The 17,849-nt window shown below is 37.2% G+C and overlaps 1 protein-coding gene across 1 annotated transcript in view; it reads left to right on the top strand.

Moving 5' to 3' along the window:
* LOC140158853 (serine/threonine-protein phosphatase 4 regulatory subunit 4-like) overlaps nt 1-12,919 on the top strand; it is a 161,403-nt gene extending 148,484 nt beyond the window's left edge. The window contains exons 23-27 of the mRNA XM_072182148.1: nt 1,267-1,453; nt 4,185-4,778; nt 6,449-6,537; nt 7,766-7,859; nt 10,852-12,919. Coding sequence (XP_072038249.1) covers nt 1,267-1,453; nt 4,185-4,778; nt 6,449-6,537; nt 7,766-7,859; nt 10,852-10,873 — 986 coding nt within the window. The 3' untranslated portion in view covers nt 10,874-12,919. The remainder of the gene's footprint in view (nt 1-1,266; nt 1,454-4,184; nt 4,779-6,448; nt 6,538-7,765; nt 7,860-10,851) is intronic.
* Nucleotides 12,920-17,849: the final 4,930 nt, after the last annotated feature.

The raw sequence follows: 17,849 nt of genomic DNA, 5'->3' as shown, positions 1-17,849 counted from the left end.
AATCCTAACCCTAGAACCTAGCCCTAACCCAATCCTAACCTTAGAACCTAGCCCTAACCCAATCCTAACCCTAAAACCTAACCCTAACCCTAATCCGTATCTCTTGGGTAGTGGTAGTTATTCTTAAAGCTTACCTTAAAGAGAAATTTATTTGTTTGTTTTATAACCATTGAAAGAAGTTTGGTTTCATATCATCTCATTATCAAGAGCTTTATATGGTAACATTGATGTTGAGTTCATGTAATCGAACGTAATCAGGTTATCATTGAGAGCTTACTTGTATCCCCAACAATGATCTTAACCCAATGAGAACTACCTGCCGATTGGCCAAAATGAATATTGTGTCCAATTTTGAACCAATCAAGGAGGATATTAAATAAGATCATCTGCCAATGCAAGTTTGGCCATAAATAGTTTAAAGCCTGGTCATAATTGGCAATTGAAATGAGCATTTCAAGTTATCAACCAATCAGAAATGCTGTTAGATGACCAGTAGTATCCAGGGGGTTAATAATGTCAAGTGTTTGACCGTATCTCTATACTTGAAACAAAACGATAGCCACAGTATTGAACAAGAACAACACCACTTGTGTGTCAACATGTTGCTAGTAATGGGAAAAATTGCAGCATATTTGGTGATGACTCTGTATACCAAGTTGTGAAATGTTCCATTGGGCAATGTAACAAAAACACCGTTTTAGTAGGTTTGGTCAGGATATTTTTTCTGGAGGCTGTAATGACCCTAAAATATCACAAAGTTTGAAAAATCTGTGTTCTGAATTTTTGTCAAGATCAATCAATTTTGGCCAACAAACAGCTGATTTTACATGATTTTAGCAAAATTAAAAAACAGATTCTTCCAAAATGTAAAATTTGGGTCGATCAGGCCCGTAAAACAGGTTTTCTCTCCGCTAACACCAACCCTGCCGGGTGGTTTGGATTGGTGTCATAATGTGTTATCCAGCCATCCCCCGTTCCATGGGTGGGCACCCAGGGTGTGGGATTGGGTAGATTTAATATGAAAGACATCAATTAGCTCTCCTCTTTTGGTACTTGTTCGAATTTAAGCACAGACACAAAATGTATATACCTGGTCAAAAATAATGAAATGCAGCTACCAATTTTGTATATCCTCAATTTTTTTCTCATGAATGTAACATGGTGACAGCAAGCTGAAGGCTAAATAACTTTGTATCTGTAGCACCTACTTCATGCAAATATATATGCTCATCTTTTACTAACTATAACCTTTGACCATTGTTCCAGTGGTGAAGAGTCGCATAACCAAAGGAGGAGTAGCCAGTCTTGGGGGATCACCAAAAACATTGCCAGGGTCACCAAAGTTGTCAAGCTCCGCAGCGGGCTCGTCAAAACTTTCAGCTGCCAGCCGACTAGGGGTTAAGAGTTCACCAAACTCAAATGCTGAACCAAATAATAATAAGCCGTCGTCAAGGTAATGTGTGATTGGTAGTGACATGTTTTGTGTAGTGTTTCTGTGTGATATTGGTGAGATATATTTTGGATTTGTTAATTGCATGTGTATGTGCAGCAGCATATTTAGACTCAGTTTACACTATGGAAAGTCATCATTTGATTTTGATCTCAAATTCAGTTGCGAAATGGGATTAGCATAAATTAGTCCGATTCCGGCGGGTGTTTACCCTGTACTGTTTATTCAGCGGAGATGCAGGAAAAACAGAAGCTAATTTCACTGGACTGTTTATACTAGCAAAAGATGCAATTTTAGAAGTGAATAAGTGCAATTGAATTTGACTAAATGCTGCTCCCAAACCACATTGAATAGTGTCTTTTAAAAGTCGCAAACAAATAAGCTACTTCGATAATTCAAAACAGTGCATTTTGGGTACAAATCTGGAATGCAAAATGCATAAACAACTGTGGGAATGATTGAACTTTGACTGATAGAAAACTACTTTGATGCTATGTTTCATTTACAAAACTGGCACTTCTAAAGTCGGTTCAAGCGATCTTTGTTTAGTGAAACTTTAAATGTTTTTTTTTAAGTGCAAAGTTTGTCACCATTGAAATACTGTGTGATCCCGGCTGCGATATCTCACCAGATATTTACCCACCGTGCATTCTGTTGCTGAACTCTCTTGTAGCTACTTAACACTAAAACTTGGCACTGAATTTGATAGTCAATAAATCAAAATATGACAATTTCCTGATGTAAAAAGGGGTCTAAGAGTCATCTTGTTACAGTTGTGATATATTTCATATCTTCATCAAGTTTAAACAGTTGTTTATTAATTCAGAAAAATCCAGAAAAACCTGTTCTTAGTTAGCAAGATCCTCTTTCGTTTAGGTCTGATTTAGTAGTATTATGAAATCGTAATCAGAATTCGAAATTAACAATTTTGGAAACAAAAATGAAAGTTCAAGATTAGTTGCTAGAGGTAAGGGATGCCACCCATATTCTAATTCCAACAATCCCTACTAATCCTCATCAACCCAAACCTAACCATAAACATTTGGGATGGCAACCCATACCCTAAAGTTTTGCCAAAATTAGTTGTATCGTTTGTCATGTTGGCTTTAGTGCAACATCTGTTTTTTGTCACAAAAAAGAAAGTGACGTATTTTGATTGAGCTGTAGCAAAAATGGCCTAATGTGCCGCAAGCTTTTGGTGTTTTAACACTTCATATAATTATGCATGTGATTGCTACTTATTATAGTACTATGTGTCAATTTACAGCTGTTTTTGCACTTGTAAAACTGAAAGCAAAAAAATATTTGCTGCATGTTTATATCTACGTAAAGTTGCAATGACAGTGTTTCACAAGTGATCACAAGTGAATTATTGCATGACTATCTGTAACCTGAGGTCCATTTCACTCAACTTTACGAAGCTTTGTAAGTCTCAAAATCGTTCGTAACTTACGACGAGTCGTAAGTATTTACGAATGGTACACTTCGTAAGTAATAGGGATTTACTACAGAGAACCTCTGTAAAGTTACGTCTAGTATTGGGTATTCATAACTTCATGAATGGTTACTTCGAGTTCCGAAAGTTTAGTGAACTGGACCCCTGTACTCACTTCCAAATTTCTGATGATAATTAAATGAATAAAATTAAATAGAAAAGATAACAAATTTGCCTTGCATCATGTTCAAGCAATGTTTTGCTTTTTGCTTATGCCAAAATGGCCTATTCCAGATTAAATCCATACATCCTATGAAAGACATGACCTTAATCTGCCACACAAGGGATGTAGATTTCAAATGGAGTCACCCATTCAGGTAACCCCATGTCTTTCATAAGTGGTGTATGGATTTCAACTGGAATAGCCCATCAAGCTTGATTTTGACAAGTTTGTGCAGGAATATTTGGAAGCGAGTATATTTGCATGTGCATGATTTTGACTAGTACATAGCTTTGCATGTTGGTTGTAATGATTGCAGTGATTGTTAGATGTGTCATACAAATAGGCAGCAGAAACAATATACTTAAGTCAAAACAAGATGAATGCTGGGAAAATAACGAAATCAAAACTTGAACTAGAAATTGCAAGAAGATCTACTAGAGTCCCTATACCCAATGCAATGGAGTCAAATAAGATTTTGAGGTTCTTGCTTGCTTTTCTGAACCACATGTGCCATATTTTGTTCTCTCTTGTGATGAAAGTTTTACCAGAGCTGTCATCGATCCCCTTTCGCTACTTACATGGTTCCACCATTATGCACTATGTGCGGGGAGAACCTCAAACTGGCAGCATACATTAAGGAAGAATTGCGTAACCTTACACAGAATGTTATATGACTGGTTCAATTTCCATTCATTTATGCTGCCAGTTCGAGGCTCTCCCCGCATACAGTGCATAATGGCGGAACCATGCAAGTAGCGAATGGGCAAGGTCCTACCTACCATGGAACGTGAATTTTTATACAGCTGTTTTATTTGGTGGTGATGATGTGTTGGGACCCCAGTAGACTTCTCTCAAAGAATGTATTTCCATCTCTGTTCAATTATGAATCATAATGGGCATTCCTGGGCATAATGGGCATTCATAATTGGCATTTCAAAATGTTTTTGCATTGATTTATGTAAATCATTTACATATTGCTTGGTTTCCCATGGTTCTGCTGCCTATTAATTCATTTCACCACTAATCACACTCCCAAATATGTTTGCTGTTCGTTTGTGTGTTTTACATACATCTAGACTTAGCACCAATTGTTCCGATGAGATAGCTAGCACTCCCGAAAACAAAGTTGTCACACCCAAGGCCACTCCTAACCAGCCCAAGACCTCACAGAAGGAGTCTAAGATAGCGTCAAAGGAGCCCAAAACTTCACCAAAAGACCTCAAGACCTCACCTCGAGACACCACCAAGACTTCGCCGCGCGAACCTAACAAGAACACTTCACCCAGGGAAACCACCAACAGGGCCATTTCACCCAAGAGTAGTTTATCCTCTCTCACCCGAGGCACTGTCGCTTCGCAAGCAAAAGCGCACTCATTGTCCTCGTCATCTAGGGGTAGTTTGTCATCATCAAAGAGTAGTAGTCAATCATCAAAAACTAGTCTTTCATCCAAGCATACAGGAGCATCGACATCAACATCAAAGACTGGTTTATCTAAAGGCAAAATTTCACCATCATCATCGTCGTCGTCGAAAAATGGTGCTGTGTCATCAAAGAATGGTATTGCTAAGACGGCAACATCAACTAGAAATGGAAATGCAACAAGAACTGCTGGGTTATCTTCAAAAACACAATCTTCATCATCAACTAGAAACGGCTCAGATAATGTTAGGTAGTTATTGCATGAAAGTAGTTATTGCATGAGCAAATCAAATTAAGAGAAAATGGTTTTTTAAGTAGAAACCAATGTTGAAAATTCATATACACAACATAATGGCGGCCACTGATCATCCATGATTGGATCCTGGGACCCGTTATCAACTGAGCAAATGAGTATGCTCTATCTGATTTGACTCATTTACTCCATCTGAGTTGACTCATTTACTGTGAGTTGACTCATTTACTCTATCTGAGTTGACTCATTTAGTTGACTCATTTACTCTGAGTTGACTTATTTACTCTTTCTGAGTTGACTCATTTACTCTATCTGAGTTGACTCATTTACTCTATCTGAGTTGACTCATTTACTCTATCTGAGTTGACTCATTTACTCAGTTGGTATCTGAGTTGACTCATTTACTCTATCTGAGTTGACTCATTTACTCTATCTGAGTTGACTCATTTACTCAGTTGGTAAAATATCAGATTATTCAGTTAACTGTGTTCCCAGATTTGAATTGTAAATGGTGGGGTTTTTTTCATTGGTCATTATGTTTTGTTGTTGAATAAAATGATATTCTATTCATCCAATATGTGACCCAACATGAGTAAATGAGGTTCTTGTTGAAAGTGGACAAAACTGAAATACTAATATTTTTAAAATTCTACATCAAAGATCAATTGCTTTCCATTCAAGAAATTTTGAAACTCTAAAATTGCCAAGTTACAATCACTCAAAATACAGGTTTCTATGTTTTAGACATTTAAAATTCTTTTTCAAATAAGAATGACAAAATGTTCTATAAATACTTGCTAAATGCATGTTTTCTTTTAATGTTAACAACATTTAGGAAACTTGTATTTGTTTCAAGTATTCAAGACATACAACTACCAACATGAGCCTTCTGTACTGGTGTTAGGTCACATTTTTTCCAATACACAATCAGTGTTTTATGTTTTGCATGATGGATAAAGTTCAGTGTCATATATATTCTTGTAATCATATCAATAGCTTTGTAGTGGATGTGGTGTGAGACTAACAAATTTGGTATATAATGATCAGTATACTTATTATACTGTGGATATATTTGTTGTTGCAGTCATAACGTAAGTATTATTTTAAATCAAAAACGAGCAATCAAGTATATAGAATCAAGTAGAGAAAAGGGGAAATTGGTTTTAGCAGGTGATCAAAAAAGTTTTATTTTTAATGTCCTTTGCTTTGAGCCTAATTGCAAAAAGAACCATTTGAAGAAACAAAAGCTGCCAGTTATTTGTTGGAATGTGTAGTTGGTTTGCCTAACTAATTTGATAAAAGATTGACTTTCAATGAACTGTTACTACTGTGTTAATTGCAGGACATCTCAAATGAACTCCGGTTATTCTAGTTGAAATCCTTAACCCCCTATGGAAGACATGACCTTAATCTCCCACACAGGGGGTGTACATGTAGATATCAAATGGGATTACCTGAATAGGTGACTTCATTTAAGTCGACACCCCATCTGTGTGTGATGTTATGGTAATGTCTTCCATAGGGCTATGGATTTCAAATGACACAGCCCATGTGTAATTTCATGAAAGGCCATTTTAATGTAGAGTATCTATAGGAAACCTAATTATATGATTTTACCTGTGAGTGTGTAAAGTTTGTACAATTTATGCAATCTGTTTGTCCCATAGGTTATCAAGAAAAGGAAGCACTGATTCAAATGCTTCATCGTCATCAACAGGGTCAACTAAGAAATCTAGTAGTAGTCATCTTAACACAGGTAAGTGGGGACTTCAATCTGAAAATGAAGAAAGTAAAGCGAATATATATACCGTATTCGTCCGAGTATAGTCCCACGTTCGAGTATAATCCCACCCCCCATTTTTCGAAATTGGGGAAATTTCAGAAAGGTATTTTTTTTTTTTTTTTCCAGTATAATCCCACCCCTAATTGTGAAAAATTTTCACATAAAAAACGGGTGGGACTATACTCGGACCAATACGGTAATTAAATGTTTAGGTCACCCATTTAGCATTGAATGTGTAGCAACTGGCTTTGGTTACTTGAGCAACAAGAAGAACTAGAGCACATTTTTACAGTGTGAATTTCAACTCCAATATATAAAATACTGTTCAAGTACCAAACTGTTTACCCCCTCTGACATTAGACGGGAACTCATACTATCAAATCCATTTTTGGTGACATAACTTAAAACAAGGTATGTCACCAAAAATGGATTTGATAGACGGGAATTCATTATCAAATCCATTTTTGGTGACATACCTTATAACAAGGTATGTCACCAAAAATGGATTTGATAGTATGAATTCCCATCAAACAGTTATTATTGACAATCCAGATGAACCATCCTTCTTTGTCTACCACTGCATGTGTTATTTGTGTTATGCTTGGTAGTGATGACTGAAAAATTTCTCGCTCATATTGTGTCGGACTCGTGAAAATATTCCCAACTTCCTCTCGGTGCCTGTGTATCCTAACCCGCCGGTGTGTCAGAATCACGCTCTGCTGCTCTAAAAATATGTGTAAAAACAAGCAGGGTCAAAAGGGTAATTTTGATGCAATGCGCAGTCTTGGATACAACTATGTAGTCTCTAGTCCCCCAGAATTTGGGGAAAAGTCTTGACATTTTTTTAGCACATAATTTCTTAGTCATCAACCCAGAATTTTGACGATCGAGGGCATCAGTCTACTGTGACATAAGCCACAATGCACTTTATTCCAAACTGTCTCACTAAAGGGAAATTAAGTCATTCTTGACCAAGCTCTAATGTACCTATTGCGTCCATGTAGCGTGCTAAGCGTATACACAATGTAAGGTTTATGCATGATTCCTGTAACCGCGCTATGTGTGCGCGTGTTTATCGCAGAGCCACTAGCTTTCCGATTGTTCAAGCTTGCCAAGAATTACCTAATTTACCTGTAATTATGTAAAGAAAATATTTTTCAATGAAATATAAAAAACCATGATAAAACATTTTTGTTTACAGATGGTAGTAGAAAAGGTTCAGCGCCCTCATTAAGTAGTTCACGCATGCGACAGACGACATCTAGTGCATCATCTAGCAGCTCAACAGGTAGAATGTAAGTGACTCAAATCTAATCATAGGGGCTATTCCAGTTTAAATCCATACACCCCCCTATGGAAGGCATGACCTTAATCTTCCACACAGGGAGTGTGAATGTCAAACTGGATGGGTAACTTTATTTGAATTCTACACCCCCTAAATTCACATATAAAAGTAGCAAAGTAGCCCAGTCAAAGTGGGTTTTGACTCACCACAAATTGCAACAGAATTTTTTTCACTGCTATGAATGTCAGAGATGTCCCCTAAACAGCATACAAAAAGTATACTAAAATATACTTGGTGGAAAGGTAGTTTTTGGCGGGAAAAGGTCATACAAGGGTCAAATTTCAAAATTGCTCCAATCATTTTAAAAACTATACCAAATTATTCCTCTAGCCATAAGGATTCAGAAAAAATATAGTTTGCCATATCTGTGATGTACGGTTCTTGAGTTATACCCTCAAAGGTCAAATGTTAGGTTCAACAGAGGTCAAAAAACTAAAAATTGTCTGATTTTAACCAAAATGGTCTCAAATTGTTCGGCTTGCAAACATAATTCATTTAAAGAATATTTGCACTGTTTAGGTTGTTTAATTACATGCGTAACATCGAAAACTAGGTCAGGGTCAATAGAGTTCAATGGTCAATGGCCTCTTTTATCCTGCTACCTAGGTAACGAAACATCCAAGACACAGCAAACTATTCTTATTTTGGAGTGTTTTTAAAGTACGAACACATAGAGACCATTTTTAAGGAGATCGGAGCATTTTTTCAAAGTTGACCCACGTGGAGCCCAAAATTTGACCTTTGACCTTTTTGCTTATAACTTGAGAATGGTACATCACAGATATGTCAAATTATACTTTTTCTGAATCCTTAAGACTAGAGGAATGCTTTGGTATCGTTTTTAAAAAGATTAAATCAATTTTGAAATTTGACCCCTGTATGACCTTTTCCCTCCAAAAACTACCTTTCCACCAAGTATATTTTAGTATTTTTTTGGTATGATGTTCAGGGGACATCTCTTAAATCTATAAAAGTGAAAACAATTCTGTTGCAATTAATGGTGGGTGACACCACTAATTTGTTTAGATTGACTGGACTAAAGTGAAATAGAGGAGGTAAGAAGAATGCCAATGGGGCTCATAATACTTCACCTCTAAAACATTGAAGTTAACATATGGATGCAAACAATCAAGCAAGGTTTGGCAGTAGTTTGATGCAGCATACACGATACCACAAAAGACATTATGCTTCTGTGAAATGAAGACAATATAAATTGAGTATATAGTCCACCACCTGGTCTAAACACGCCAGTTCTTTGTGAGTCAATGCGTGCGATATATTAATACGCACACTGGAGCATGCACTGATGTCACTCTCTCATGGAAGCCAAATGGACTATATTTTGATTATGTCCAAAGCACATAAACTGTATGTTGACCCATAAATCCGTTGCCGACAAGGCATTTACCTACAATGCACCTCTGATCTGGAACAATTTACCGTCATCTGTGCGAAGTGTTCAAACAGACTCTGCCTTTAAAAAAGGCCTCAAAACCCACCTGTTTCCGCAAACATAATTTTGCTTGCTTCATGCTTCATTTTTCTTTTGTTTTTCAATTGTTTCTTGTATATATTTTGCATATGTTTTGGTTTTTGTCTCGCCTGATAAGGCAGGAGACTATATAATCACTTTTCCGTATGTGTGTATGTATGTGTGTGGGGGGGGTGTGTGGATGTGACAAATTTGGTTAAAGTTTTGGTTAAAGTTTGCCTTCCGCCTATTTTCTCGGAGACTAGGGGTTGCACGTTCCTCAAACTTGGTGGGTGGGTGCATCTTGACCGAGACAGAACCGGTTTGTATTGGTTAGTGGGTCAAGGTCACTGAGGTCATCTAGGGTTCATCCGAGGTCAAATTAGTAAAAACTGTCGTATGGGCATGAAACTTGGTGGGTGCAGTCAACATTTAAGGCCAAATTTGTGGAAGGTCATTTCAAGGTCACCAGGGGTCATCTGAGGTCAAATTAGTAAAACTGTCGTATGGGCATGAAACTTGGTGGGTACAGTCAACATTTAAAGCCAAATTTTTGGAAGGTCATTTCGAGGTCACCAGGGGTCATCTGAGGTCAAAATAGTAAAAACTGTCGGATGGGCATGAAACTTGGTGGGTACAGTCAACATTTAAAGCCAAATTTTTGGAAGGTCATTTCGGGGTCACCAGGGGTCATCTGAGGTCAAATTAGTAAAAACTGTCATATGGGCATGAAATTTGGTGGGTGCAGTCAACATTTAAAGCCAAATTTTTGGAAGGTCATTTTGAGGTCACCAGGGGTCATTTGAGGTCAAATTAGTAAAAACTGTCTGATGGGCATGAAACTTAGGGGGTACAATTAACATTTAAAGCCAAATTTTTGGAAGGTCATTTCGAGGTCACCAGGGGTCATCTGAGGTCAAATGAGTAAATACTGTCGTATGGGCATGACACTTGGTGGGTACAGTCATCATTTAAAGCCAAATTTTGGGAAGGTCATTTTGAGTCCACCAGGGGTAATCTGAAGTCAAATTAGTAAAAACTGTTGCATGGGCATGAAACTTGGTGGGTACAGTCACCATCAGCCAGATAATCGTGCCCAGCCGATTATAACCGCCAAATTCATTTACCTCTACCAAAGTAATCGCAAAAGCAGGCGGTCACGAAAGCAGGCGAGACTCGTGGTTCGAGAACCGCCTTGTTCACGCTGTGATCTTTTGAAATGGCGTGTAACAAAAGCTCTCATGTATGTATGTATGTTGACCATAAGCAATCCCATGACACCACACCATAGATGTTTTTTGACTAGAACTAGTCAAGAGAGAAAAGTGGATCAATTATGATCATGTAATACCAAGAGATGTTTGCCATTGGTTTTGAAATCCAGACTTATGTTCTTGGTCTGAGAACAATGAAAACCAAATCATCAGTAAGTCATATGGAATAATTTACCATTGTGAATCTTTCCTTGCAGAAAAAAGGGCACCAAATCATGAGATGTACTGGAGACACATTTCTTCCCTTTGAAAATAGTGCAGTTGACATCATCCAAGTATACACAGTTGACAGCTTCCAGTCATGTAGATATTCTGTGAATTCTTAGCTTCCACCTGTGTTCTCATCTTCCACCTATAACCTAACCACTAGCAGGAACATATATGCAATGTTTGAAGACTCTGATATGAACAGCAACTCGTTTAGTCTCTTTGAAGATGGAGTAAAAAGCAGATCAGGAAGATTTGACTCCAGTATTTAGTTGTACTTTTACAGTATGGAAAGTGAACCCAGGGAAAATTCATTTTCTTCAAGGCTCAGGCTAAGTTGTATAATAATGTATGCCACCCATGAGCTGTACATTATTCTGTGAGCATTCACCATTCTTAAAATTATCAGAGGGTCTTTGATAGGAGTGGTGTACTGCAGTGTACAAGTGCTCCCAATTAAGTTTATGTCTTGTGTGTAAGGCCTGATTTATACTCTTGTGTGAAGAAATTCATAGGCTAAGAAGACAGGTTCCCAACCAGTGGGCTGCGACCCATTTCTGCTATTCCATGTGAAATCCACACACTCCTTATAGAAGACCTGACCTTATTCTTTACCACAGGGAGTATGAGTTTCAAATGGGGTTACCTTAATGGGTGACTCCAATTGGAATCTACACCCTTGTGTGGGAGATTAAGGTCATGTCTTCAATACAGAAAGTATGGATTTCAACTTGAATAGCCCATTGGTTCACTAGGGGTTTGATTTTAGAGACATGGGGTTACATTCCATCATAGTTTGGGGTAAGGAGTGCAGCAACTTCACTTGGCTGGCAGAAAAGAATGGCACTTGTTTACATTTTGAGAGGTTACACAGCGTAAAAGTGGAAGTCGGGGCTCTGATTGGCTAATTCAATTGTCTGGTAATCATAACAGCAAACCGGTAATATGATTGGCTGCATTACGCATCAAAGAAGCGATCGGTGCCCCAAGCAGCGCTCATGAAGATAACACAAAGCCTGACGTCTGTTGCCCATTCACAGGGCACACACATCAATCAGAGCAAGACAGTGCCGTACTTCTCTAGAAGCTACTGTAGTTTACTTGGGATCCTACCGATGATATATATGATTTTTGTCACAGTCTTCTTGAGTTTATGCAACTGAATAAAAATCATTGCTTTAGCCTTGTCATACCATTTAAAAAGAAATATATAAAGCCTTACAATGTAAATGTGCCTTATGTTGTATAGTACAAATAACATAATTGGGCAGCGAGGGCTCAGCGCAACAATATCTAAACTCCATCTTTGGTGAAAATTAGATTTTGGTGTGAAAGCTAGCAACACCAGCTATTTGAGGGACACAAAATCTTATCTCCATCATGATTTGTATTCACACACTACACAATTGAAATATTAGTCACAGCATGTACTAACTGAATGTCTCGGCACCATAATTTGGTATCACCATGAACCTCCTAGATTTTGTATGGACTCTACAGGGGGTCAGTGCCACCACAATATTGTATTTTCATGGAGTTCTTACCACCTTTTCTCAAAATAGCTATGATGGAATTAAGATATTGTGGCACTGAGCATGATGATTATTCCACTTCCACATTAGTATGTTATGTGTGTGACAAAATACAGTCTTCACAATATTATATAGTATTCAAATAAATAAAAAACCTATATGTTTAAAAATGGTGAAATATTACTCCATGCAAAATGTCTTCTTAATAAAAATGCCTTCCAGTTTTTAGACATAGACCTATTCTATGTTGAGATTTTCAAGGAGAGTTGCACAGATTTGTGTGTATAAATACAGGATTGTTAGTTTTCAGCATAATTGTAGCACCTTCCCCCTTTTGGGACCACTGTATTCCAAGCACCAAAAAGGAGTGTGTAACAGGGCTCCACAGTGGCAGCACTACAGGGGCAAGATCCCCCCATATTTTTCTTTCCCCCCGCTTTCAGTCTTAAAAACTAAAATTGTCAAAATTCAAACTTTTTGCAGCAATTATACGCACAATTGGGTGATTCCCCTCCCCTCAAATTCACTTTGCCCCCCCCCCCCCTGAAAACAAATTCCTGGTGCTGCCACTGGAGCTCCAGATGATGTGACAGTACAAATGCTGCAGCATCTTAAACAAATTCCATATTGCTCTTTTACCATGCGCATGGTACACTTTATTAAATTGCAAAGTATCTTCAGTTGGAATTTATGTCGCATGTGGTGTGATCAAGCAAAATCAGTCTGAAGTCGGACATATTAAATTTTCAGTTTCTTATAGGATTTTGCTACATTTTGCAGAAAACCCCATTGAATTTGGACAACCGGTTCAAAAGATATGAGCCATTAAAGAGTTTCCAAAACAATATCTCAAAATAAATATTTCCGACTTCCGACTGATTTTGCTTGATCACATCGCATATTTGTCACAATTTGCACAAAAGTTTTGAAAACATAATATTTATGTTTATTTAATATACACTGTAGAAATCAAATGTATGCATCTGTCATAACCTTGCACAATATTATTTTTATATTTTATATAAAACAGGGCATTGAGTGAGTAAAGTAGGTTATTTTCAGGTTATGGTTGCAAACCATGGACTCTGCCTAACACAGTGTTAGGCTGTCATGAAGTCACAATAATTGTTGGGAGAAAGCAAGAATGTTGTATAATATTTTGCTGTGAACATTTGACGAGTGCGTACTACCGTGATGTTGCAAAGTTGGACATAACAATGTGTACCCAGCGCAAAGTTCATTCATCAATTTCCACTCGGCAACATCAGATCGCTTCTGCAGCCAATCAAGTGCGTTTTAACGCAGTATAGCGCAATACACGCTTAAAATACGCTCTCGTGAAAAGTTCGCAGGAAAGGATAAAATTGATTTGTATGTCATTGTACTTTACAACAACATTCTGACATTCTCCTGGTGAAACTAATTTGAGTCGTAGCTTTAAAAAAGGTTATTTTCTTATGACCTTCATTCTCAGAAGGTTAAAGGTGAAAAAATAGTCAAATACTTTGTTAACAGAATATGCTTTATACCGTTTGATTCAAGAGCCATCTAGACATGAATATTAATTGTTTGGAATCACCAAAGTAATGATCTAAGTGTTCCATTTTCAACTGGATAGATTATCTTGCTTGAAAATCAACTTGCCCTTAGGTCATCATCTATACCCAATTGATAATCAAAACTTCATTTATTATGCCTGTGATTCCAACTTGTCAATGTGAATGTCTGGATTGTATGAATGAATTATCCTTCTTGTATTTCAAAAATGATAATTTGAGTCCAGTGTAATGAGTGAAAATGTGAAATACTTATAGATATAATTTAACCTAAATTTTAGAATGTTATTCAACATTTCATGGATAAGAACGGAAACAAACTTGGCTTTGCAAAATGAATGCAGTAGACAACATTTATAAAAAGCATTTTGCGTAGGTATTTGTTTTGTATTCTTTGCAGCATTACTCCCAGGGTCATAGTATTAATGCTAGGACAGTATAGCAAATGTAAACAAAACTAGAGTTTCTAGTTGAATTGTTGGTTGGCATAATAGTATTCAAACCAGTGCTTATAAAACTATTCCAGTTGAAATCCATACACCCCCTATGGAAGACATGACCTTAATCTCACACACAGGGGTGTGGATTTCAAATGGAGTCACCCATTCAGGTAACCCCATTTGAAATTTCATACTCCCCTCTGTAGAAGATAAAGTTATGTCTTCCATAGGGGTTGTATGGATTGTTACTGGAATAGCCCACTGTATATCCATATCATCATTGGCCAGGAAAAACCTCCTATGTGCCATTGGCCCCTGAACATATTTAAAGCAAAACCTCCTATGTAAACCTGATGGCAGTTTTGTTTTAAACATGTTCAGGGGCCAAAAGCACATAGGAGGTTTTTCCTGCCCAACGACGAAGGGATATTCTTTAAAAAAACGAAACATTTTGACCACATATCCTCGTTTCCTTCCACCAAAGCAGTGGGAGATATTCCTTACCAAAAGGGAGTGACTGACCTGTGACCTTGTGATCCAAATTTGAAACTTTCTTTTTGATTTATGTTATAATAGATGTGTAGATTGTCTAATAATCTTATTGCCTTGCTATCTATATAATTATGCTTCCATCCATATAAATAAAAAACCTGCCATTTATTGCATATTGTATGTAGAAAATATTTTGATATAGACAAAAATTTAAAAAAGTATCATCAGGGTTTTTATACCATTTTTAGAACACAAGGTATAGTGTGCAAAATGAAACGTTAGAGCGGCTGCGAGTATATATGTGTGTGTGATGCTAATTATTAGTTCAAAAATGACACAAACAAATGAATAGCTTATGTATGGTATGTTCATGTTGTCCACATTGTAACACACTCACTATTGGGTTGACACACTTGTACAGGGAAATTTGACTCCTTTATAATTTCTGAATGGACAATGGGTGATTATTGTCTCCATGTAAGCACAGGGTTTTAGCTAGCCACCAGTCCACCTGTCAATATTTTGGATGGCCAGTTTGCTTCAAAATTAATGCCTGTGACATATAATGCTAAATTCTAAAATTAATGCTTGAAAAAGTTCTGTGAACTCAAAACAAAACCAGACTAATAAATGAAGGCTCTAGCAATAGCTATTTGAAGTGACTGAACCCTCAGAAGGGGCAGAGGTCTTGTTTATGTTTGCAATGTCAAATTTTGGACAGACGGTTTTGGTGGAAATGATGGGTACTTATAAAATCGTAGCTAAGACCCTGTGTTATAAGCATGATACTAGAGTTAGCCTAGTATCAAGACGGATTATACAGCTTACGGAATAGAGCTGTCTAATCCCTCAATCAAGTCTTGACAATAAGCTAATTTGATGTAGGCTTACATGAAGGATAAACCTGAGACAATATATCTTTCTTGTACATAGAGAAGTGGTAAGTTTAATTTAATTTAGTGTAATTTAAGAATAAAGAATTACAATTTTATTTCTATCTCTTCGTATTCAAGTAAAGGGTAAAGCTGTTTCATTTTATTGTATTCTAGAGCTTAATATAAAAATGCTGCTGTATTTATCAAAATGAAATAACTTTGTGCATGCATACCATGTAATGAAATGATAAAATATGCAATATAAATAATTCCAAAGATAAAGTAGTATTGCGAATCTGTGTGTAAATGGTGAGCAAGCAAAGTTATTGAGCGATGTTTTCTGTAATCCTCCGTGTATTTTCCTGTGATTTCTGTAATAAATGTCAGCTCTTAAATTAGAGTCAGCTCTTAAATTAGAGGGCACGGTGGCTCAGTGGTTACGGCCTTGGACTCATAATCTGAGAACTTGCTTGACGTGTGTGGGTTCGAGTCCCCGTCCCACCACCGTGTTGCGCCCTTGGGCAAGGCACTTTGTCACGCATGCCTCACCCCACCCAGGTGCAATGGGAAGCTGTTAGGGGTAGTCTCAGTCGTTGTACTGATGAACCCTTCGCCATTTGTAGGCAGCAAACGTGGTTCCGACATATTCTAATAACGGCAGAATAAATGTAAAGCGCTTTGAGGCTGTTTACGGCATAAAGCGCTATATAAATATCTACATTTTGTCTACATTAAACAAATCATGATATATTGTCCATTTAAACATGAACACCGGTTAACAAAGTAAGTTCACCCCAGTAAGTTATATAGGTTTATACCAAGGCTGTAACCGCGAACAGACTATAAATATTTTTCCGATAAAGCAGCCCTTTTTGGACGCTTGAGTCTTCCACTCTTCCATTTTCCAAAACAATATAAAAAATCATTTATTTCCTGTCTTTTTTATATTGTGGGTGTGATTTTTGTGTCAAAAATGATCTCACAGTTATTTCTGCAACTTCATTGACAGTGGAATTATACATAGAGGAGTACATTATTTTCTTGTTCAGGGTCTGCATAGGTTATGCTCTGCCTATTTATTAGTTGGGAGCAATGTTAGTGCATCAATATCTTCTGTAATCCTTTATGTACATAATTGAAGACGGAGATAAAAAGACTAGTTTGCATCTGACGTCACTGTCAATCAAATTCCTATAGCCTTGATTGGTTAATAGCACGTAAAAGGAAGGTCGATTTACCTGGTGCTGATAGGAATAGCTCAAAATGGCGAAAAAATACATACTTTTACAAGGCAAAAGGCAACTTTTTTAGACATGGTTGACGTGCCTTCGCGAAAGAAAGTTTCCTACTATAAAGCCTTAACTTTTGAGATGGTTTGTATGTTTGAAGGTGCAAAATTAACAATAAGGTGCCCGGTTTTATCGCCGTGTTCATCAACTTACATTATCACAATACTTGTAAACAAACCGTGCTCGAGTTTGATTGACAGATGACGTCAGACGCAAACTAGTCTTTTTATCTCAGTTCTCCAGTATAGTTGTGTATTTTCATTAATATGTCAGCCATTGGATACTTGAGTCTTCCACTCTTAACTGGGTAAAATGACAGTGCCCCCTCATTCGGTTATTTCCCATCTTTTCCATATTGTGGATGTAATTATTTTGTCCAAAATGATCCCGCCACTATATCTGCATAGTCTGCTGCAATGGGCTATTCCATTAAAAATCCACACTACCCCTGTGGAAGATTTAGCTATAGTCTTCCACAGAGGGAGTGTGAGTTTAGAATAGAATTGACAATTTGGTAACTTCCATTTGAAATACTCACTCCAGTTGTGAAAAATATATGATAAGCCAAAATACAGAGAGAGTATGGGTTTCAAAATGATTAACCCTGACAATTACATTTGAAAAACATACTCCCCCTGTGAAAGATATTTCCAAAATCTTCCACAGGGGTAGTGTGGATTTCAACTGGATTAGCCCAATTCACAGTGGAATTATACATGGAGGATTACAGTGTTTTCTTGTTCAGGGTCTGCATAGGGTATGTATAGATTATTTATTAGTTGTATAAATGGAAAAATTACAAAT

Source organism: Amphiura filiformis, chromosome 1, assembly GCF_039555335.1.
Source record: "Amphiura filiformis chromosome 1, Afil_fr2py, whole genome shotgun sequence".
Classification (NCBI taxonomy): Eukaryota; Metazoa; Echinodermata; class Ophiuroidea; order Amphilepidida; family Amphiuridae; genus Amphiura; species Amphiura filiformis.
The sequence above is the reverse complement of the archived record's forward strand: the minus strand, read 5'-3'. Positions and strand labels throughout refer to the sequence as shown.